The sequence below is a fragment of the Neoarius graeffei genome, chromosome 19 (assembly GCF_027579695.1).
Source record: "Neoarius graeffei isolate fNeoGra1 chromosome 19, fNeoGra1.pri, whole genome shotgun sequence".
NCBI lineage: Eukaryota > Metazoa > Chordata > Actinopteri > Siluriformes > Ariidae > Neoarius > Neoarius graeffei.
Window position 1 is genome coordinate 37262936 of NC_083587.1, and position 26237 is coordinate 37289172.

Sequence of the window (26237 nt, forward strand, 5' to 3'; positions counted from 1 at the left end):
TATACAAAATATTTTTGACCACATTTTCAGTATTTTATGAGAATATGACATTTTTAATTATTTCATATTTGATAAGAGAATAACATCAAATAATCTTATAAAAGGTGGCAGTTGATAATGCTGAAGACACATTTGTCTATAATGTACATCTGGTATCGGCACTACAATTTCTAATTTAGTATAATGGCAGAACACACATTTTTAGCCAAAATTAATATGATATGACTCATGTAGAGCTACGATGAACAAAACAAAAACAAAAAGCTGTACAAATGTACAACCAAATTGGTTATTATACAGTTAATATGGTATGTATAACATTTCCTTGTTAATTGGTGCTATCGTGTTAAATGATTAAGGGGTCTATTTTCATGCAGGCACAAATATTACTAATAAAATTTGAACTTTACAGATGCAAAACATTATTTTATATTGATTTCAAGCTATTGTTTTTACAGGGGAGTTCTGTGGATGTTCACTGTTTTTGTTACCCAACACTAAATTGGCTATTTTACTTAAATATATAATGAAATCCCAACCCCAAATCAGAAAATGTTAGGATGGTATGGAAAATACAAATTAAAAACGAAAGCAGTGATTTCTAAATTTACTTTAACTTGTATTTCATTGCAGACAGTATGAATCCAAGATATTTCATGTTTTGTCTGGTCAACTTCATTTCATTTGTTAATATATATTAACAAATATATATTTTAGGCCTTCAACATATTCCAAAAAAAAACATTGTTGAGATGTGGCAATTAAGGGCTAGTAATGATGTAAAACAATTAAATAATTATATAATTTGAAACAGGTGACATCAACAGGTGATTGTAATCATGATTTGGTATAAAATCAGCAGCCAGGAAAGAATTAGTCTTTGAGGACCAAAGATGGGCCAAGGATCTCCAGTTTGTCAACAAATGTGTGAGAAAATTATTGAAATGTTTAAAACGTTCCATGGAGAAAGATTGGAAGGGATTTGGATATTTCACCTTCTATAGTGCATAGTATCATTAAATGATTCAAGGAATCTGGAAGAATTTTGGTGTGTAAAGGGCAAGGGCGCAAGCCTAAGCTGAACACCCATGAGCGCCAATCCCTCAGACAGCACTACATTAAGAACCATCATTCATCTATAGCTGATATAACCACATGGGCTTGGGATTACTTTGGAAAACATTGATCAAGCACTACATTATGGTGTTACATCCAGAAATACCAGTTAAATATTATTGTTCAAAAAGGAAGCCTTATATTAACTGTGTCCTGTAATGCCGTCAGCTTGCCTGGGCTCAGAGGCATGTGGGTTGGACCATCACATAGTGGAAACGTGTATTGTGGTCAGATGAATCAGTGTTACAGGTCTTTTTTGGATAAAATGGACACCATGTTCTCCTGACCAAAGACATAACGACTATCCAGACTGTTACCAGCAGCAAGTCCAAAAGCCAGGGTCTGTCATGGAACGAGGTTGTGTAAGTGCCCTTGGTAAACGTAACTTACATTTCTGTGATGGCAGCATTAATGGAGAAAAGAACATTGAGATTTTGGAGCAAAATATGTGCCTTCAAGACGACATCTTTTCCAGGAAGATTTTAACAAGACAATGCAAAACCACATTCTGGACACATTACAAAGGCATGACTGTGGAAGAAGAGGGTGCCTGTTCCCTCTGTCCCCAATAGAGAATGTGTGGCAAATTTTGAAATGAAAAATATGACAACAAATCTGTACTGTTGCACAGGAAGAGTGGGACAAAATAACACCGGAAACATTTCATCACTTGATGTCTTCAATCCCTAGACATCTTTTAAAGAAAGAAAGAAAGAAAGAAAGAAAGAAAGAAAGAAAGAAAGAAAGAAAGAAAGAAAGATTCATCACACACTTGTGAAATTTCCTCTGTGCATTTAACCCATCTGAAGCAGTGAACACACACATGCACACACACGTGAGCAATGAGCACACACATACCCAGAGCAGTGGGCAGCCATGCTAACAGCACCCGGGGAGCAGTTGGGAGTTCGATGCCTTGCTCAAGAGCACCTCAGCCCAAGGCCGTCCCATATTAACCTAACCTGCATGTCTTTGGACTGTGGGGGAAACCGGAGCACCCAGAGGAAACCCACACAGACACGGAGAGAACATGCAAACTCCACGCAAAAAGGCCCTTGTCGGCCGCTGGGTTCGAACCCAGAACCTTCTTGCTGTGAGGTGACCGTGCTAACCACTACACCACCGTGCCGCCCATATAAGAAAGAATGTCAAAGTGGTAAACGTTTTACCATCTCCGTTTTTAATGTGTTTCAAGAATCAAAATTGAAATAATAATAAGAAAGAAGAAACCTTTATTCATCACATGCACACTTCAAGCACAGTGAAATTCATCCTCTGCATTTAACCCATCTGAAGCAGTGAACACACGCGCACACACCCAGAGCAGTGGGCAGCCCGGAGTGCCCGGGGAGCAGTCAGGGGTTTGGTACTTTGCTCAAGGGCACCTCAGCCCAAGGCCACCCCACGTCAACCTAACTGCATGTCTTTGGATTTTGGGGGAAACCGGAGCACCCGGAGGAAACCCACGCAGACACGGGGAGAACATGCAAACTCCACACAGAAAGGCCCTCGCCGGCTGCTGGGTTAGAACCCGGAACCTTCTTGCTGTGAGGCGACCATGCTAACCACTACACCACCATGTTTATTTTGAAAGAAATAAATAAAATTCATGAGGTAAAACATCAGTAATGTGCTGTTATATTGTTTTGAGAGCATTACAGGTCAAATATTATTTACAAATAATTATTTTCAGTTTTAATTTCATTTTCCACATACTGTACCATCCCAACTTTTTCTGACTTGGGGTTGTACATGCAAATATATATCATTGCGAAAATGCCACTTGGTTTTTAAAAACAAGAGAGAGGACATGATTTGTTTGGATATCTCACCACTACTAACCCTAACCCTAACCCTTATTAGCTCAGGTTCCACCTGTATCAATGGTCTTAAAAGTATCAAATACAGTATATGTCTTGTACATGCCTATGAGCTCATGCCTTATTTTTGCACTTACATGTTCATGACTAGAAGACTCTAAAGCTAGCGATGCCACTGATGTAGTTATAATTACTGTTTTAATCATCCTATAACACATGCTCTTAAAAAAACAACATTTTTAACATTCAAGTTTAAACACATCCTTTGATTTTGTGTAGGTCTGGTCCTGGTTTGGTCACACTTTAAATAAGATATTAACTGATATCAGAATCAATGGAATCAGTGCTTCCAATTCTGTCATTAAAGCCTCTCTGCCTCTCTCTATCCATTCTCCACTTCATGCACTGGTTCTATTACTCCCTTATTGTGGAGAGTAATTGGACACTCAATGCGCAGACTCTGTGAGCTCTTGATCTATTTAAGCAACCTAATAAAAAGCTCCAGTCTGCCTCTTAGGATTCCAAATAGCAAACCATGCACATGACTTGATAGAAGGTTAGCTTGATTTATTAGCTCTGCACAAGTGTGTGTGTGTGTGTGTGTGTGTGTGTGTGTGTGTGTGTGTGTGTGTGTGTAAGGACATTAGTGTGAAAAAGGGAACCATGGGGAATAGAGAAGAGACAGGACACCCTTTTTAGGGAAGGAAGGGAAACAAGGAAGAAAATAGCTTACAGGACGGAGGCTTACATAAGGTGGCCTATAAACTGTAAGCTGTGAAATGGAGACTGTAAAACATTTAACTTGTTAAAACCATTAACAAGTTCTGTTTTATTAGCCTAATTTCTGTGATCACCTCTATATGCTGAAACATTATTGTGTATATAAAAGAATGCCGATTAACCAAATAAAGACTTATAAATTCAATGTTGGTCTACTGTTAGTTAGAATTTAGGTACATCAATTAAGCTAGACTTATAGTTGCGAAGGAACCCAGGTATAGGTGTAACTTGTACAAGGATGCTTGAGGCAAGGCAGAAAGAGACGTTAGATGTAAGGACAAACCAGATTTATTATACGTACATGGGATATGAAACAGGACATGAAGTCAGCAAAACCATGATAATATTGCACCATGTATGCACAGGGCTTTATAGTGTATTTATTTTTTTAGTTAATTCATGTTTTTGAAGCATCATCCAGATTTTTATCACAAAACCAATCAGTTTGACTAGACATTCAATAACCTGGAGAACTTGGGGAAAAAGATTTGTAATCAAGTGTCTTTATTTCCTTATCTTTGTTTAGCTCAATCCACTAGCCAGCCAGGCAGCAGTAGCAGCAGCAACGATGGGCTCTATTGCAGGATCACAAGTGTTTGGGAATACTGCTTTGCCGAGCCTGCAGGGCGTTACAGGTCAACTGGTCACCAATGCACAGGGACAGGTCAGTAACGTAACACACACACAGATATTCAACCTTATGTAGACACAGACAGAGGGGATCAGATCACTTAGGCTCAAAGATTAAAACTGACCAGTATGTGTTTGAAATTAGTATCATTTGGTTCACTAATAAGCTTATGGCCTTATGTGGCGTTTACATATTGATATTATGTCCATGTTACTTCAATAAACTGAGGTTCATAAATGTATGTATTTTTTAACAAGTTTTTATAACGAGCCATTATTTACCTGTTTACTTTTTGTTGAACTTACAGTACATATTTTACTTGTGGCAATGTAAGTGGCAATTCTGCCATTAACCCCTTCAATACCCTTGGACGAGTCATGCCCGTCATGAAATCTTTTACCGCTGTGCCTTATGACATACGCTACTCGTCATAAACACCTCCTTTTATGTACCTTACATGGCACATTACTTTTACTTCACAGTGGCACATATGAATTATAGTCAATGCCTAAAACATTTTTCCGTTATAAGGCACAGCGGTAAAAGATTTCATGACGTACGTGACTCGTCCAAGGGCATTGAAGGGGTTAATTTAAATATGTTGGTCTGTGAAATCCCCCCCCATGCTCCTCCTGAGTTATTTAGCAATTCCATACAGTATGATTGAAATTGTTTAGGCTGTGCTGTTTAATTTACTTAATTTAATTTACTGAAATTATATTTCATACATAATGTAGGATACATTTATTAAGTGTATCCTACATTATTAAGTGTGTGCACTTTTTCCAGTCAGTTATATCAGGAACTGAAGGAATGGTGATGCTAACTTTGTTCAAGTTAGTAAATTAGTGTAGTTAACACTTTATGTAAAGGGCATATTCACTAAGAGCACTTCATGAAACTTCATGAAGAGACAATTTCTATGAACTAATGACCCTGTCATCATACCTTTTATGATTTATATCATTACATTGAAGCAGTGGAATTTCTTGGCCCATTTGGAGTGGAGTCAAAGCTTATGAAGCACTGATTCAATGCAACTTTATATTTAGAGTAGTCTTTAGAACTTGTGTGTGTGAATTTAGAATGTGAAGAAGCTAATATTTCAATGAAATTGAATGGAATAAATACTTTATTGCCTGAAAGCGTAGTGAATATGCTGTTAGTAAAAACAACTTTTAAGAAAAGCATATAAATAAATGGCAAAATGAAATCACTAATGTCAGCTCAAAGGTTTTGATATAAATTGTATTTTTTGTTTGTTTCTTTCTTTTTAATAAATAAGACTTGTATGATGCTTATGTGCATGTTATGGACGTCTTGTTAAGATACCATGAAAATAAGTGTTACCGAAAACTGTAAAAGAACTACAGTGGTGCTTGAAAGTTTGTGAACCCTTTAGAATTTTCTATATTTCTGCATAAATATGACCTAAAGCATCATCAGATTTTCACACAAGTCCTAAAAGTAGATAAAGAGAACCCAGTTAAACAAATGAGACAAAAATATTATATTTGGTCATTTATTTATTGAGGAAAATGATCCAATATTACATATCTGCGAGTGGCAAAAGTATGTGAACCTTTGCTTTCAGTATCTGGCGTGACCCCCTTGTGCAGCAATAACTGCAACTAAACGTTTGTGGTAACTGTTGATCAGTCCTGCACACCAGCTTGGAGGAATTTTAGCCCATTCCTCCGTACAGAACAGCTTCAACTCTGGGATGTTGGTGGGTTTCCTCACATGAACTGCTCGCTTCAGGTCCTTCCACAACATTTTGATTGGATTAAGGTCAGGACTTTGACTTGGCCATTCCAAAACATTAACTTTATTCTTCTTTAACCATTCTTTGGTAGAATGACTTGTGTGCTTAGGGTCGTTGTCTTGCTGCATAACCCACCTTCTCTTGAGATTCAGTTCATGGACAGATGTCTTGACATTTTCCCTTAGAATTCGCTGGTATAATTCAGAATTCATTGTTCCATCAATGATGGCAAGCTGTCCTGACCCAGATGCATCAAACCAGGCCCAAACCATGATACTACCACCACCATGTTTCACAGATGGGATAAGGTTCTTATGCTGGAATGCAGTGTTTTCCTTTCTCCAAACACAATGCTTCTCATTTAAACCAAAAAGTTCTATTTTGGTCTCATCCATCCACAAAGCATTTTTCCAATAGTCTTCTGGCTTGTCCATGTGATCTTTAGCAAACTGCAGACGAACAGCAATGCTCTTTTTGGAGAGCAGTGGCTTTCTCCTTGCAACCCTGCCATGCACACCATTGTTGTTCAGTGTTCTCCTGATGGTGGACTCATGAACATTAACAGTAGCCAATGGGAGAGAGGTCTTCAGTTGCTTAGAAGTTACCCTGGGGTCCTTTGTGACCTCGCTGACTATTACATGTCTTAATTTTGGAGTGATCTTTGTTGGTTGACCACTCCTGGGGAGGGTAACAATAACTTTGAATTTCCTCCATTTGTACACAATCTGTCTGACTGTGGATTGGTGGAGTCCAAACTCTTTAGAGATGGTTTTGTAACCTTTTCCAGCCTGATGAGCATCAACAACGCTTTTTCTGAGGTCCTCAGAAATCTCCTTTGTTTGTGCCATGATACATTTCCACAAACATGTGTTGTGAAGATCAAACTTTGATAGATCCTTGTTCTTTAAATAAAACAGGGTTCCCACTCACACCTGATTGTCATCCCATTAATTGAAAACACCGGACTCTAATTTCACCTTCAAATTAACTGCTAATCCTAGAGGTTCACATACTTTTGCCACTCACAGATATGTAATATTGGATCATTTTCCTCAATAAATAAATGGCCAAATATAATATTTTTGTCTCATTTGTTTAACTGGGTTCTCTTTATCTACCTTTAGGACTTGTGTAAAAATCTGATGATGTTTTAGGTCATATTTATGCAGAAATATAGAAAATTCTAAAGGGTTCACAAACTTTCGAGCACCACTGTATTTATTCTAAGCATATACCATCTGCCTCCCTATTCACATATTAACCTTTTCAGTCTGATCCCAACTGGATAAGAAGACATTAGTCTGTTCTGATCTGAAAGTCGGATGTGAGTGTGATTAGCATGATTGGTCAGCGGCCCAGTTTTCTATGTTCTTAACCTGAATGTCATGGTTTGATTGGTCTGCAGTGTGTAGACTGTGGGCTAAACAGCTGACCTTGTCATATTTATGGGCTGGCTGCAGAATTGTTTTATCAGTTGCCAGAGGCTTGAACGATGGCGCTTGTCATAGCTAAGCCCTATCTAATGAATCATCTTATCACAGGTGCACACCCCTCTTATACTAAAGGGAAAGAGTGTGTGGCCAGTGTACCCTAAACCACAACTAACACTTTTAATTTTAACTCAAGTTTTAGAATGATGAGTCGAATAATAATAATAATAATAATAATAATCATCATCATCATCATCTCTAGCCGCTTTATCCTTCTACAGGGTCTCAGGCAAGCTGGAGCCTATCCCAGCTGACTACGGGCGAAAGGCGGGGTACACCCTGGACAAGTCGCCAGGAATAATAATAATAATAAGTATTATTATTAGTAGTATTAGTATTAGTATTAGTATTATTAATGCAGAAATTCTGATGTGCTTATGGATGCCACATAATAATTTCTTAAACAGCATATCTGATTACAGATTAATATACAGTATGTTTATCGTGTGTGTACTTACACTGACACATTTCAGCATGTAGAGGCAAGTGTGTGAACATGGTCAGCGTCTTGATGCTGAACATCCCTAATGAGCTTGACGTGTACTTGGTTTCTGAAGGCACCCGCAGGGCCTTGGCTGCATGTATCGCCGTTACGCTGGCTTTGATGGACCACACTGTGTGTTTTTTGCTGTGCGTTCATGCTGTCATGGCCGCCTGACACAATCAGGTCATGGAGACGGTCAAAGCCTAGGGCTACAGCCTCCGCTCCTGACCTTATTACAGCAGCCTATTATTTAGTTTGAGCTCTCTAAAACACTTGTAGGCCTTTGAGCCTGAGCCCCCTCTTTCTCCTCTTTCTGCTTTTAACATTAAAGATACTAATACATGCCCTGAACAGGACCAGATGATGCCTCAGACATGACACAGAAAAGAAGATAATACAATCGAAGGCACTGAAATTCACATGAGACATTAAGGCCATGCTGTGTGTTTGTCTTTGTGGCTTTTGGGCTTGAGTAAAGCCCTGGTTCCAGAACTATCTTAGTCACATTGCCTTCAGCTGAGTCTCAATCTAGTAGATTGTCCTCTAAAGTAAAACTGCTCACATGATTGCCTCTGCTAGAAACATCGGTGAGCACAAATGAGTATTTATATTTATATTATGTGGTTTCTCTTGTTTAAAGAGCAGAGTGTGCATTCAAGGAATGTTTCACCAAAAAGACAGATTGAATGCAAAGTGAATACAGAATTGTTTTGGCAAATTTAAAATACAACTCCAAGTCCTTACTCTGAGCTATAAATCCATCAAGTCAAGCTGCATACTGAGAAAATAGATGGAGTTCAGAGGTCTCTCTCTTTGTGTGCTCCCGTTTACACATAAATATAAAGGAAGCCTCTGGGAGTTATTTTGTGGTTCAGCCTCAGAGGTAAATGGCAGTGGATGCTACCTTTCTCTCTTTATCACTATAAATAGCAGTTCTGGAAGTGTCAAGCTTTTAGCCTTTTGTTCATTGTTTGTGAGTTTAACTATGGCTGAGCTTGCTTTGTTGATGTTGAACCTTATCATTTGTCAGCAAATTGTTGTTGCCAGATCCTCTTTGTTATTAGAAAGGTGGTCGATGATTTCGCTGTTGTCCACTTTCTGGCATTCTGTAAAAAGCTGAAGTGTGTGAGACACTCAGCTGATTTTCTGTGTATGTAAGGCACGAGAATGCTCATTGTTAAGATATGTTTTGCCCAGTTACTACTGCAATTTATGATGGAAAAAGTGTCATAAGGCATATTGTTTTCAGTGCAATATTGAGTTCACATAGTATGTGGGATGTTTTTTTGGCAGTATTAGTCTATTTGTTAGAAGTTTGGGATTAAGTTTGGGGAGAAAATGGACAGGGATATTGGCTGGAGACCATGGCGAACACTCCAGATTGGCCTGGTTGGAAGAAGGAGATGACATTTGTTGCAAAACAGTGACTTCTCACAGGAAGAGCAGAGAGAGAGAGAGAGAGAGAGAGAGGATGATCACGATGAGTCTTCACTGTAAAACATGTTCCATAAAAAAAGAAGACAAAGGATAAAGAAAGCAGAGTCTAAAGACAGAGAGAAAATGGTTGTTGACCAAAGAACGGTACCTTCTTTTATCTTTTTATCTCTTAAGTCAGATGCTCTCAACAATTCAAAAATATATATTATGTAAAATAAATATAGAAGAATGGAACTATATGATTATACTGTAAATAAAATATTGTTAGTGTTTGCAATCTGGAGTATGTATAAGAGAAATAAAGCATTTAATACATGGCTGGTGTCAGTAACTCCCATTCACTTCAGGCCACATTATAACATCCAGTCAGTGATTAATGTCTGATGACACCATACCCTGTTATGTTTTATTCTTATATAATAAATGATTTAACAAAATTCTTTTTGGATTTTATAATCGACATGAGAAACCAAAGAAGTTCTTTGTTGGATACTTTCTTCTTTGTTGTATTTTCCAATCCATCCTACATAGCATTGAACAAAATTTAATGTGAAAAATGTTCTGTATTTGCAAGACAAGAGACAAGTGAATGGCTCTGTGGCGTCCTGTGCATGTGTGAGCAGGCTGTCATCTCCTCACTGCTCATACAAATAGTAAAACCACTTAGCCCAATGAGGATGAATAATTGAGCAGAGCAGCTCCTGAGACACTAGCATCGTCACCCAGCACAATGAAATATGCTAAGTGGCAGAAGTGAGTGCTGAGGAAGGGATAAAGAGCATGAGCACAGGAGAGCAAGAGATAAAGAGGGACAGAGAGAGAGATAAATTATCTTTCGCGTAATGCGAAGCAACGCAGGCAAATGAGCCGTGGAGAGGATGAATTACAGATCTCTGGCATGTGACTCTGTTGCTATTATGTCACTGAGAGAGGGATGAAGCAGGGTGGGGGGGAGTGGACGAGTACAACACAGAGGGGATCATTGCTCTAGATGGTTTATAGGGTTGCTAGTGTGATAAGTGTCCAAGGGTACATTACTTATCAGACATTATACGCACACTCTAGGTAGAAAATCAGAAGTGCGTACACACACACACACACACACACACAAAACCAAATACATGCACACTTTTTATCAGAAGTAAGGAACGGCATTAAAATTGCAACATACTGTAGATTAATTAATTAAAAGCATAATAAATTATTTAAGGAGCAACAGGATAGAGCAATGTAACAATATAGTCTAAGTAACACACAACCTCACACGTTTGTCTTATTATCCTTGTAAGGACCTTTCACTTGCATATTTTTTAATGCGGCCATCATAAGGAAAACTTTTGGCTGTTTTATTTTTTGAAATAAAAACTGTAGTTTTTGTATATAAAAAAAAACAACAACCAAAAAAAAAAAGCTCATTTCTTCATGGGGATCAGCCAAATGTTGCCATCGTTCTGGAAACTCTCAGATATACTTACAATTGTGTGGACATTTGGTCTGCGAAAGAAAGAAAGAAAGAAAGAAAGAAAGAAAGAAAGAAAGAAAGAAAGAAAGAAAGAAAATACCCATATACATTGAATGTCATTTTATTTATTATTGTAAAAAGTCCTATAAATCCGTTTCATAGTTCTAGATTGATTTGCTTTACCTGAATACTCAAATCCATAGAAAGACTCTCTGGGCTTTGTCACATTTTTTTCCCACATACTTTCCTTCTGAACTGCAGATAGATTGCAGAACCTCATCTTTTCTGTGTATGCAATTCTGAGAAAAAATAGTAAATAACAGTAACCCCTTATACCTTATACTAAATGTGACCCCTTATACTAAAATACTTTAGTATAAGGGGCCACATTATCTGTTTATTTATAGCTAATAAATGGGAACAATGATTAAAAGCGACAATATTTTCAGGCTATTAGTGTTTTATTTAGCTTTCTCATGTCCTTACTTTATATTTGTAGGTGTTATTTGCTTCTCATTAATAACTACTGCTTATAAGAATTTCATGTGACCCTTCATATAAAGTGTTCCCCACATTTTTTATCATTTGAAAAATACTGCACACTGAATCTCATTGTACTTAAACAGTGATAATAAATTCCATATTCAGAATTTCACAGCCATTGAAAGATAATAAAATATTATAATAAATATTCAATAATATTATTTGACTCCCAGTCTCATTAACCCCTGACCATACATTTCAGGTGGATGATGTTTTGAGAATAGAGAGCTGAATAGAGAAAGGAAAAGAACTGGAAGAAATAAACAATAAATGAAGGAGAGAAAACAAGGAGGCAGTGGGACGTTTTGAGAATATAGAGGAGCCAAGGGGGGAAAAAATATATATATATATATATATATATATATATATATATATATATATATATATTCCCCGCTCGCCCCTCCTCTGGCCTCAAACTACTAGAGGCCTGGGAGTTTGAGGGTCCTGCGTAGTATCTTAGCTGTTCCTAGGACTTTGCTTTTCTGGACAGAAATCTCAGATGTTGTTCCTGGGATCTGTTGGAGCCACTCTCCCAATTTGGAGTCACTGCACTGAGGGCTCCTACCACTGTGGTCTTCATCTTCCACATCTTTTCTAGCTCTTCTTTCAGCCCTTGAGACTTCTTGAGCTTCTCAAGTTCCTTTTTCCTGATGTTATTGTCACTTGGTATTGCCACATCTATCACCACAGCCTTGTTTTGCTGTTTGTCCACCGTTACCATGCCCAGTTGGTTAGCCATTGCCAGTTTGTCTGTCTGTATCTGGAAGTCCCACAGGATCTTAGCTTAGTCATTCCCAACCACCTTCAGAGGTGTGTCCCACTTTGACCTTGGGACTTCCAGACCATACTCAGCACAGATGTTTCTGTACACTATTCCAGCCACTTGGTTATGGTGTTCCATGTACGCTCTTCCTGCTAGCATCTTACACCCTGCTGTTATGCGCTGGATTGTCTTGGGGGCATCTTTGCACAGTCTGCACCTGGGGTCCTGCCTCGTGTGGTAGACCCCGGGCTCTATCAATCTTGTACTTAGGGCCTGTTCCTGTGCAGCAATGATTAGTGCCTCTGTGCAGTCTTCCAGTCCAACTTTATACAGCCACTGGTAGGAATTTTCAATATCAGCCACTTCTTCTATCTGCTGATGGTACATCCCATGCAATGGTTTGTCTTTCCATGATGGTTCCTCTTGCACTTCCTTCTCAGGTTTCTGCTGCCTGAGGTATTCACTAAGCACTTCATCATTCAGGGCCATCTCCCTGATGTACTCGTGGATCTTTGTTGTGGATCCTGGATAGTGGCTCTGACACTCACTAGTATTTGGCCTCCTTCATTCCTCTTAGTGTACAGCCTCAAGATGCTGGACTTGGAGTGAAACCCTCTGTGCATTGTCAGGAGTTTTCTTGTCCTGATGTCAGTGGCCTCTATCTCCTCCTTCAGCTATCTTATTATGCCAGCAGGGTATCTGATGACTGGCAAGGTGTAGGTGTTGGTGGCCCAGACCTTGTTCTTCCCATTCAGCTGACTTCTCAGGATTTGCTTTACCCTCCATAGGTATTTGGCTGTTGCTGCTTTCCTAGCAGCCTCTTCATGGTTACCATTTGCCTGCGGGGTTCCAAGGTACTTGTAGCTGTCTTCCACCTCTCCTATTATGCCATCTGGTAGCACCATCCCTTCAGATCTGACTGCTTTCCCTCTCCTTGTTACCATCTGGGCACACTTATCTAGTCCAAATGACATTCCAATGTCATTGCTGTAGATCCTGATGGTATGGATCAGTGAGTCAATGTCTTGCTCAGACGTGGCATACAGCTTGATGTCATTCATGTAGAGGAGGTGGCTGATGGTTGCTCTATTTCTCAGTGTGTATCCATAGCCAGTCTTGGTGATGATCTGGCTGAGGGGGTTTGGTCCTATGCAGAATAGCAGTGGGGACAGGGAATCTCCTTGGTATATGCCACACTTGATGGTGACCTGTGTTATTGGCTTGAAGTTGGTTGTTTTCCACAGCCTCATTGAGTTATTGATGAAGTTTCTGAGAGTCCTGTTGAATCCTGTTGTACAGTTTCAAGCATTCCAGGATCAATGTGTAGGGCATCGAGTCATAGGCTTTCTTGTAGTCAATCCAGGCAGTGCACAGATTGGTATGTTCTGCAGTCTCAAGCTACTACACTGTCTACCAGTAGCTGATGTTCTGCTCCTCTGGTGTTCCTACCTTTCTGGGCCTCACTCATGTATTGAGTCATGTGCCTACTCATCTTATCCACTATGACACCTGACAGGAGCTTCCATGTTGTGCAAAGGCAGGTTATCAGGCAGTAGTTGGATGGGACTGATCCCTTCTGTGGGTCCTTCAGGATCAGGACTGTCCGACCTTCAGTCAGCCATTTCAGGTCAGTCCCGTCCACAAGCAGCTGGTTCATCACTAGGCAGTAGGTGTGAACCATCTCTGGGTCTGGTGCTGTCCAGTTCTTCATTTTCAAGACTCTTACTTGGATGTCTGCCACAGTGATGGTTACTGGGTCTTGTTCAGGGAGATTTCTGTATTTGGCTCTCAGGTCTATTTGGTCCCATATCCCTTCCTAGTACTGTTCAGTTTCCAGCCTTGGTGGATTTGGAACCATGTTGTTATTACCCTGCCACTGGGTGTACACCTTTGATGGTTGAGTGGAGAACATCCTATTTATTCTCCTGGCTTCAGCTTTACTTCCTTAGATAGATAGCCAGGGCTGTGAGTCTTTGTTTGGCAGTCTCTCTGTCCTCAGGTATAGACAGGTAGCCTTTTCCTTATCATACCTTTCTGGAGTTCTGATAGCTGGCTAACTTCTCTCTGGGTTGCCTTGATCTTAGCCTCTAACCTTCTCTTCCATGGTGGGTATTGCACCTTATGGTATGTGTCCATCTTTTAGCCAAGCATTTCCAGGATATCACTGTTGCTGTGATGTATGCTGAGCTTGTTGGTCTCAGTGATAGTCATAGTAGGGATTGTTCATACTGCTGCATTCACATCTTCTAGGAGATTTTCAAGAGGTACTTCATACAGTTGTGTAGTTGGGCATGGTCGTTCAAGGTGTTCAGCTTTGTTACTATGTTCAATTTCAGGTCAATTTCCATTCATACATTAATTTCTTGCTCACAAGGGTATGTTGCTGGGGGGTTCCCAGTCTCAATATATAATTAATTTATATATTATAATTTATATAATTTATAATTTAATTAAAAAAGGTAAACTTTAATTTATTTTATATTCATTAAAAGTAAAGTGAAATGTTTCAAGGCTTTTTTGTTTTCATTTTGATGATTATGGCTTATAGCTCATGAAAATCAGAAATCCAGTATCTCAAAATATTAGAATATTTCATTTCAAGTTTGAGCAAAACAGTATAAATACCATGTATCTCTCGGCCTAGTTCAGTACATGCAATCACAATCATAGGGAAGACTGCTGACTTGACAGTTGTCCAGAAGAGAAATCATTGACACCCTCCACAAGGAGGGTAAGCCACATTAGGTCACTGCTGAAAAGGCTGGCTGGAAAAGGTACACAAGCAACAGGGATGACCGCAGCCTTGAGAGGATTGTCAAGAAAAGTTTATTCAAGAGCTTGGGAGAGCTTCACAAGGAGTGGACTGAGGCTGGTGTCAGTGCATCAAGAGCCACCACGCACAAACATCTTCAGGAAAGGGCTTACAACTGTCACATTCCTCATATCAAGCCACTCCTGAACCAGAAACAACATCAGAAGTGTCTTACCTGGGCTAAGGAGAAATCACTGTTACTCAGTGGTCCAAAGTCCTCTTTTCAGATGAAAGTAAATTTTGCATTTCATTTGGAAATCAAGGTCCTAGAGTCTGCAGGAAGAGTGGAGAGGTACAGAATCCAAGGTGTTTCAAGTCCAGTGTGAAGTTTCTGCAGTCTGTGATCGTTTGGGATGCCATATCATCCACTGGTGTTGATCTACTGTGTTTTATCAAGTGTATATATAGACACATACTCATTTCAGCTGGTCTTATAATGGATATGAGTCAGTGGTGTGCACCAGTTAACACAAATCTACTCACATCCTGACCTTTACAAGGTGTGTATTATATGTGTGTGGAAATCAGCACACAGGCTGTGTGTATGGTATATGTCTACATTTCTGTAGCACTTTGACCTTAGCAATACTCAAACCACTATGACGGATAATCATGTGGGATGTACCTGACAGTCCTAAGCAAAACAAGTCTGATGATCTGAGGTTTCTGATACAAGGACATATAGATGTCATTTGTGTGTGTGTGTGTGTGTGTGTGTGTGCGCTCAATCTTCCAGCAACTTCTTCAGCTGTTCAATTATTTCGTTCATGTCCTCTCAAGTAAACAGGCTCTTTTCAGACGTCCACTACAATGAACTTACTCACAAATACATATTATACGGAAATCTTTTTTCTTTGGAAAACAACAACAACTTGACAGTAATTAGTGAAGGCCAGTGTAAAATAATTTGACACAAATATATTTATTTTAAAAATTGATGAATTGGTAGTGGAAGTTTAGATCTTACTATTTAACGTTTTATTAAGCACTTCCTCATTATACTTTAATGTTTTTCTTGATTTTAGCACATGTGCTTCTACATGATTAATCACATAACTACATATTTCATTTTACCTGATGTGAATGAACAGGTCTCTTAATAAACTTTGAAAATGTTCTTTGTCCACCCTTATATTTATAGATAATTGGTACAATCCCACTGATGCCAAACTCTGCAGGACCTTCTAACCAAACAGGGGGTGGGACTTCATCTCTCCAGGTCCAGCCAATCACGCCACAACTGCTGACCAATGCACAAGGCCAGATCATCGCCACAGTGATTGGGAACCAGATTCTGCCTGTCATCAATACACAGGGAATCACACTATCACCAATAAAACCTGGACAGCAGGTCAGCACTAATGTCACATGCACTATACTACATTATAACACACACACACACACACACACACACACACACACACACACACACACACACACACAATGCATACTGTTGCATACTGTATACACTTTACTAATTTGTTGCACAATGTTGCGCGCACTATGGTGCATTATCACACACTGTTGCATATAGCAACAAAAGTTTTTTCAGTGAACACTGCCTCATAAAAATATTATTTTGCACTATATGACAGTATATTATTACACACTGCTACATACACAAAACCCTATACATTCTGCAACACATCACTACATGTATAGTACATTATCCTGATACATTACTACACACTGCTACTTAAATAAAAGTATTTAACTGCTAGATACACGCTACATTACATTGCTATAGTACATCAAGACATCACAGTACATCACTATGGAACATTTCTACAGGGCATCACTAAATACATCACCTAACTAGTCAAGTCAAGTCAACTTTATTGTCAAATATGCTATACATGCTCGACATACAGCACAGATGAAATATCAGTCCTCTCTGACCCACGGTGCAAACTGGCAATGCAATAAATAAAAATAGAATAATTGAAAAAAACAAACAATATAAACAGTATAAACACTCTAGATAGGAACTAGACAGACTAAACACTCAAACAATATAAACAGAATAAATAAACAGTATAAACACTAGATAAGAACAAGACATAGACTAAACACTCAGACAATATAAACAGTGTAAACACTAGATAAGAACAAGACAGACTAAACACTCAGACAATATAAACAGTATAAAACACTCTAGATATGAACTAGACTAAACACTCAAACAATATAAACAGTATAAATAAACAGTATAAACACTAGATAACAACAAGACAGACTAAACACTCAAACAGACAATATAAACAGTATAAACACTCTAGATATTAACTAGACTAAACACACACACACACACACACACACACACACACACACACACACACACACACACACACACACACACACACAATTGGTACAAATAACCAAACAGTCAAGGGCACTTGAGGTATAGCAGGTAAACATGAAACATGAAATAAGCAGAATAAACAAACTAGCAGCTGTTAAGATGAGGTAGTGCGGAATAGTGCAAATGGGCGAAGTAAAGTGAGATGTGCGGTCCCTGAGTTCAGTGTGTTAATGAACGATATGTGTGTGTGTGTGTGTGTGTGTGTGTGTGTTGGGGGGGGAAACTGTGAGGATGACATGTCAGATGCTGAAGGGGGGTGTGCGGGCAGAATCTGTGGCAGGGGGCAGAGGGGGGAGGAGGGGCAGAACAGGGAGCAAGTTGAGCCTCCTGACCGCCTGGTGAAAGAAACTGTTCTTGAGCCTGCTGGTTTTGGCCCAGACACTCCGCAGTCTCCTCCCCGATGGCAGCAGGCTGAAGAGGCTGTGAGATGGGTGGGTGGGGTCACCTGCAATCCTGATGGCTTTGCGGGTGAGGCGGGAGTTATAGATATCCATAAGAGAAGGGAGAGAGACATCAATGATCTTCTCAGCTGCTCTCACGATGCACTGCAGAGTCTTGCAGTAGGACACGGTGCAGGCGCCGTACCACACGGTGATGCAGCTGGTCAGGATGTTCTCGATGGTGCCTCTGTAGAATGTGTGTATGATGGGGGCCGAGACTCTTGCTCTCCTCAGTTTGCAGAGGAAGTACAGACGCTGTTGGGCTTTTCTGGCCAGTGATGTGTTGTTGTTGTTCCAGGACAGGTCTTCAGAGATGTGCACACCCAGAAACTTGGTGCTGCTCACCCTCTCCACTGCAGCACCGTCGATAGATAGTGGAGCATGCTGGGTGCGCGCTCTCCTGAAGTCCACAACAATCTCCTTCGTCTTCTCTAACTATAGTACATAACTTCGTCTAATTATAGTACATTACTGCTGTATAGTACATTACTATGGTATATTACTACAGTAGATTGATACAGTATGTCACTACAGTACAGTACATCACTATGATACATCAGTATTGTACATCACTCCAATACATCACTACGGTATATCACTGTAGTTCATCACTACAGTACATTTCTAGAGTGCTACTAACATAAAATAGTATTTTACTGCTCAATCCACACTCCATTACATTGCTACAGTACATCACTATGGTACATTATTACAGTACACTCACCAGCCACTTTATTAGGCACACCCACACACCTGCTCTTTTATGCAGTTCTCTAATCAGCCGATCCCTTGACAGCAGCACAATGCATAAAATCATGCAGATACAAATCAATAGCTTCAGTTAATGTTCACTTCAAACATCAGAATGGGAAAAATTGTGATCTCAAAGTGTGACTTTCACTGTGGCATGGGTGTTGGTGCCAGATGAACTGGTTTGAGTATTTCAGAAACTGCTGATCTCCTGGGGTTTTCACACACAACAGTCTCTAAAGTTTACACAGAATGGTGTGAAAAACAAAAAACACTGAGTAAGCGACAGTTCTGTGGGTGGAAATGCCTTGTTGATAAGAGAGGTTAAAGGAAAATGGCCAGATTGGTTTCAGTTGTAGTAACTCACAATCACTCTTTACAACCATGGTGAGCAGAAAAGCATCTTCTGCAGCAGCAGAAGACCACATTAGTTTCCACTCCTACTCGCCAAGAGCAGGAATCTTAGAATCAAGAACTACTGCCTATTAAAGTTGCCAGTGAGTATATATATTACTACAGTACATCACTACAGTACATCATTATGGCACATCACTACAGTATATCACTACAGTTACTTAGGACAGTACATCATTATGGCACATCACTACAGTATATCACTGTAGTACATTACTACAGTAAATCCTTTTGGCACATCACTATAGTATATCACTAGAGTACATTAATACAGTATATCATTACGGCACATCACTACACTATATCACTAGAGTACATTAATACAGTACATCACTACACTATATCACTAGAGTACATTAATACACTACATCACTACAGTATATCACTAGAGTGCATTAATACACTACATCACTACAGTATATCACTAGAGTGCATTAATACACTACATCACTACAGTATATCACTAGAGTGCATTAATACACTACATCACTACAGTATATCACTAGAGTGCATTAATACAACCACAATTCCAAAAACGTTGGTACACTGTGTAAACTGTAAATAAAAACTGAATGGGATAATTTGCAAATCATAGAAACCCTATATTTCATTTCCCAACGTTTTTGAAATGTGCTGTTGATACCAAATCCAAAATGAGCATACATTTTTCAAAAAACAATAAAAAAAATCTCAGTTTCAACATTTGATATGTTGTCTTTGTACTATTTTCAATGAAATATAGGGTTTCTATGATTTGCAAATCTTCACATTCTGTTTTTATTTACAACCCCAATTCCAAAAAAGTTGGGACAAAGTACAAATTGTAAATAAAAACAGAATACAATGATGTGGAAGTTTCAAAATTCCATATTTTATTCAGAATAGAACATAGATGATATATCAAATGTTTAAACTGAGAAAATGTATCATTTAAAGAGAAAAATTAGGTGATTTTAAATTTCATGACAACAACACATCTCAAAAAAGTTGGGACAAGGCCATGTTTACCACTGTGAGACATCCCCTTTTCTCTTTACAACAGTCTGTAAACGTCTGGGGACTGAGGAGACAAGTTGCTCAAGTTTAGGGATAGGAATGTTAACCCATTCTTGTCTAATGTAGGATTCTAGTTGCTCAACTGTCTTAGGTCTTTTTTGTCGTATCTTCCGTTTTATGATGCGCCAAATGTTTTCTATGGGTGAAAGATCTGGACTGCAGGCTGGCCAGTTCAGTACCCGGACCCTTCTTCTACGCAGCCATGATGCTGTAATTGATGCAGTATGTGGTTTGGCATTGTCATGTTGGAAAATGCAAGGTCTTCCCTGAAAGAGACGTCGTCTGGATGGGAGCATATGTTGCTCTAGAACCTGGATATACCTTTCAGCATTGATGGTGTCTTTCCAGATGTGTAAGCTGCCCATGCCACACACACTAATGCAACCCCATACCATCAGAGATGCAGGCTTCTGAACTGAGCGCTGATAACAACTTGGGTCGTCCTTCTCCTCTTTAGTCCGAATGACACGGCGTCCCTGATTTCCCTAAAGAACTTCAAATTTTGATTCGTCTGACCACAGAACAGTTTTCCACTTTGCCACAGTCCATTTTAAATGAGCCTTGGCTCAGAGAAGACGTCTGCGCTTCTGGATCATGTTTAGATACGGCTTCTTCTTTGAACTATAGAGTTTTAGCTGGCAACGGCGGATGGCACGGTGAATTGTGTTCACAGATAATGTTCTCTGGAAATATTCCTGAGCCCATTTTGTGATTTCCAATACAGAAGCATGCCTGTATGTGATGCAGTGCCGTCTAAGGGCCCGAAGATCACGGGCACCCAGTATGGTTTTCCGGCCTTGACCCTTACGCACAGAGATTCTTCCAGATTCTCTGAATCTTTTGATAATATTATGCACTGTAGATGATGATATGTTCAAACTCTTTGCAATTTTACACTGTCGAACTCCTTTCTGATATTGCTCCACTATTTGTAAGCGCAGAATTAGGGGGATTGATGATCCTCTTCCCATCTTTACTTCTGAGAGCCGCTGCCACTCCAAGATGCTCTTTTTATACCCAGTCATGTTAATGACCTATTGCCAATTGACCTAATGAGTTGCAATTTGGTCCTCCAGCTATTCCTTTTTTGTACCTTTAACTTTTCCAGCCTCTTATTGCCCCGTCCCAACTTTTTTGAGATGTGTTGCTGTCATGAAATTTCAACTGAGCCAATATTTGGCATAAAATTTCAAAATGTCTCACTTTCAACATTTGATATGTTGTCTATGTTCTATTGTGAATACAATATCAGTTTTTGAGATTTGTAAATTATTGCATTCCGTTTTTATTTACAATTTGTACTTTGTCCCAACTTTTTTGGAATCGGGGTTGTATGTTTTACACAGTGTCCCAACTTTTTTGGAATTGGAGCACAGTACATCGCTACAGTCCATCACAAAAGTACATTTCTACACACTGCTACTTCTATAAAGTAGTATTTTACTGCTAGATACACACTACATTACATCACTACAGTCCATCACTATGGTACATTACTACAGTACATCATTACAATATATCACCATAGTACATCACTACAGTGCATCACTAGAGTACATCGCTACAATACATGACTACAGTACTTCACTACAGAACATTACATCATGTCAACTTACGGTATTTGTATAGCACTTTTCCAGCTAGTCATTGTTGCAAAGCAGCTTTACAGAAAAACATAGATTTTAAACATATGAATTAATAAATTTATCTCTAATGAGCAAACCTAGTGACAAGGAAAAACTCCTTGATACAACATGAGGAAGAAACCTTGAGAGGAATCAGACTCAAAAGGGAACCCATCCTCATTTCAGTGATAACAGATAGCATGATGAATAATTCGCTTCTAAAAGTGTGTCCTATATGGTCAAAAGGTACAATTGTGTAACCAGGAAATTCATTATAGTTTTGACATGAAGTTTATTTTCTTAAAGTTATCAGTTTTTCATTAATTAAGGCTTGAGTGCAAAACTGTTCTTGGCAACTGCAGTCCTAAATTTATCATGGCAATTGTAGTCCTAAGACCGGCTAGTGGCCTAGTGGTAGTGTGTCCGCCTCTCGATCGTGAGTTCTATTCACAGTCGGGTCATACCAAAGACCATCATAAAAATGGTACCTACTACCATCTGGCAAGGCACGCTGCAATAGAGATGCGAGTGGGGAGTTAAACTCTCGTGGTTACCAGAGGACTAGCCCCCCGCTGTAACCCTAGCTATGTGAGAGGCCGAGGGCTGTGGAAACGGAGATCGGCGCCACACGGCGTGGGAAGGACTTTAACTTTTTTTAATTGTAGTCCTAAGCCATCATATCGAAACTGTTTGTATTAAGTGTCCAGAACCATCTTCTAAGTGTATCTTTAGACTGTCCATATAAGGCCATCCTCCACAGGAGTGAAGCAATGAGAACTTCAGCCAAAAGTAGGGCATCAGGATGAAACAGGCAGGTCTGGAGAGTAGGACATGTCAGCATCACTGGTATCTCAGGAGTGACATGTGTATCTCAACAGAGAGAGAGAGAGAGAGAGAGAGACACACAGATTGTTAGGTATGCCTGTTGTCACCTCATGGTTAAGAACAGTGTACATTGTGCGCTTAGTGCAAGCAGGCAGGGACTCCGGCAAGACTAACTATGACAGCATAACTAAAAGGGAGAGCCAGAAGGTAACACAGACAGAAGGGAGCCCTGGGACATAAAGCAGCCAACCACTCCATCATCACAAATCTAAGTGAATACATGAGAGTGGGGGGGACAGCATCCATACATCCCAGTTTACCAAAAACACTATGCCCAAGAACCCTCCAGATCTGCTCCTTTGCCTAATAAAAAGCTCGTAACAAAAGGCTTGACTAAATAAATACGTTTTCAGCTTAGACTTAAACACTAAGACTGCAGTATATCACTACATAGGTCCCAAGTTTCCAACTTCCAAATGCTGGTCCATTTCTGAAGTGATCCCGGAGGCTGAGGCCATACAGCGGCCGATCGATGGCAACAAAGCCACCAAGAAGGGAGGGGTATTCCCTCCCTCAGGGGGTCTATGCGTCTCCCCCATAATTTTTATTTTTTAAAATGGCATTAAAATATGCAATTTCCAAGCATTTAAGCTTTTTATGATATTTATATTGGTAACAAAACTTGCAAGTGGATTGTGTATCTGCTGTCAGTTAATAGCAGCATGTGTTTAGCATCTGACAGCACCGAGTAGTGTTTATTTTGATGGGGTAATGACCTTGACATTTGATAAATCACACATTAGTCTAAGATCATTACAGACATTAGGCTATTATAGGCCTACACTAGGGTGGTACAGTGGTGTAGTGGTTAGCACTGTTGCCTCACAGCAAGAAGGTCCTGGGTTCGAGCCCAGTGGCTGACGAGGGCCTTTCTGTGTGGAGTTTGCATGCTGTCCGCATGGGTTTCCTCCGGGTGCTCTGGTTTCCCCCAAAGACATGCAGGTTAGGTTAATTGGTGGCTCTAAATTGACTGTAGGTGTGAATGGTTGTTTGTGTCTATGTGTCAGCCCTGTGATGACCTGGTGACTTGTCCAGGGTGTACCCCGCCTCTCGCCCATAGTCAGCTGGGATAGACTCCAGCTTGCCTGAGACCCTGTAGAACAGGATAAGCGGCTAGAGATGATGGATGGATGGAGGCCTACACTAGAGTCTATCAGATGCAAATCTAGATTTTCGATACATTAAAACACTGATATTTCCAACATATTAATCTCTTTAAACCTAGTAATATAAAGAGAAATTTAAGCATTAGGTCGAGATCTCATAAATAATTTATTAAAAATAATATATAATTACTGTGCAAAAAGCTTTGCCTGGCTAATCTTTCACAGGCTGTAGACACAGAAATGCAAAAGACCACTCTTTATTGAATTTTGTGTTAGAATGCACATGCTTTCTTTTCTTTGGTGTACTTGTACTTGGTCTATCATAATCTGACATAATTACACAAATGACTAATCATGTGTGCAAGATATAAATTGCGTACGGTATAGATCAATAATTATAAAAAAATAACTTACATATGTACACGCATGCAGTGACAACAGCTGTCATACATCTGTAGGCTTGTAAACTCACAGGCCCTGTCAAGGCAATCGGAAAATCTCGGCATGTGACATGCCAAAAAGCAGTTTTGGAAGTGATCGAGTAGTCAGACTGTTGTGAATGAAAAGACCAAATTTCATTTATCACTTTTCAGCATGACTGGCAGAGGTGCCCCATCAACTAACCCCATATATACCAGAAGACATACAGGCCCTATACATGTATATACATACACTTGTTTCATAAGCTGTTAATCAGTCCAAAAATATTTATCAGCAAGTTTAAGCTTAGATAAATCCTGACAAATCATTGACATTACTCTTTAGATTTTTCTGATGCAGGTTTTTTTTTTTTTTCATGTTTTGGCAAGTCAGCTGGTTTGGATATCATTTTGCGGGTCTGACCCACCAGATGCAGGGCACTTGAGTGATCTTCACTACAGTACAATACATCACTACAGTACTTCATTATGGTACATCGCTATAGTACATCTCTATAGTTCATTATTACAGAATATATCACTACTATAATACATCACTACAGTCCATTAGTACGGTACATTACTGCAGTCCATCACTACAGCACATCACTATGTTACATTAATACAGTGCATCACTACAATATATCACTACAGTACTAAATCACTTCACCATTACAATAGATTGTTACAGCACAACAGTACAATATATCACGAGATCACTACAGTGCATCACTACAGTACATCAATACAATACATCACTACATCATCACAGTACATTACTAAAGTACATCACTACAAGACATTGCTACAGTACATCACTACAGTACGTCAAGTCAGTTTATTTGCATACCGCTTTTAGCAACAGACATTGTTGCAAAGCAGCTTTACAGAAAAATAAAGGCTTTAAACATATGAACTAATTTTATCCCTAATAAATTTAATTAACAATACTCTACATCACTGAAGTATATTACTACAGTGCATCACTCCAGTACTGCATCACTACACACTGCAAAAAATGATATCTTGGCAAGTTAGAATATCTTGAATATCATTGAAACAATCTAGCATTTCCTCTTAGAAGAATACAAGACACCAACTCTGAGGTTCTAGATTGTAACCGATTTATTCCAAGATGTCTTGTCAAGTAAAATTATCTCTCCATGCAGCAACATAATTCCACTAGTATTAAGTAATTTTCTCCTCAAGTTCAGTTTTCTATTTTTTGCAGTGCAGCATTGCTACAGTACATCACTAAAGTACATCACTATAGAACACCTCTACAGTTAATTACTACAGTTAATGACCTGGCTATTGTAGCTTCCAATTTGCATGTTATTGTTAAATGGTAAAGAAAATTTCAGGTATGAAACAGGGTGCTAACTTCCCTGTGAAAACATCCTTTAGTGCAACATTTTTGTTACCCACGTTGTTCAAAGATGATGATGATGATGATGATTATTATTATTATTCTGTCGCGTTTGGCCTTATTTGAGGCATTTCCCATGCATGAAAACTCATGAAATTTGATACACACATCAGTCATTGTCCTCACTACTCAGCCACAGACTTTTGGCCCCAGGCATGGCCCAGGGACTTCATAGCGCCCCTTTTTCCATTTCCCATTGAAATGAATGGGTAGAACTTTGGAATGATGATGTCATAAGGCCATTTGGAGTGAAATTACACATGGTCATTTTTAACGTACTCCTTCTAGACGGTTCATCAAATTCATGTCAAACTTGGCAAACATGATGCCAAGATGTTGCTGAAGTTGAATTGCTAAGGGATTTTTGATATGTTGTAATATGTTGAAATAATATAACATATAATATGCCAAGATATTGCTGAATGTTGAACTTGATATCTTGTAATATGATTCTGATGCATTGGTTCGTTTGCATGTGCGAATGCGGACCACACGCAGTCTGTATGCTACAATGTAACAATTTTACTGCCTGGTGCGGACCAAATAATCGAACACACACACACACACACACACACACACACACACACACACACACACACACACTAATAGTGACCTTCTATCGTTGTGCATTTTGTCGCAGACAAAATG

The 26237-nt window shown here is 39.3% G+C and overlaps 1 protein-coding gene across 1 annotated transcript in view; it reads left to right on the plus strand.

Annotated features, from left to right (window-relative positions):
• Window positions 1–26237, plus strand: part of pou6f2 (POU class 6 homeobox 2) — a 173634-nt gene that overhangs the window by 119763 nt on the left and 27634 nt on the right. The window contains exons 5-6 of the mRNA XM_060900036.1: window positions 4243–4380; window positions 16245–16454. Coding sequence (XP_060756019.1) covers window positions 4243–4380; window positions 16245–16454 — 348 coding nt within the window. The remainder of the gene's footprint in view (window positions 1–4242; window positions 4381–16244; window positions 16455–26237) is intronic.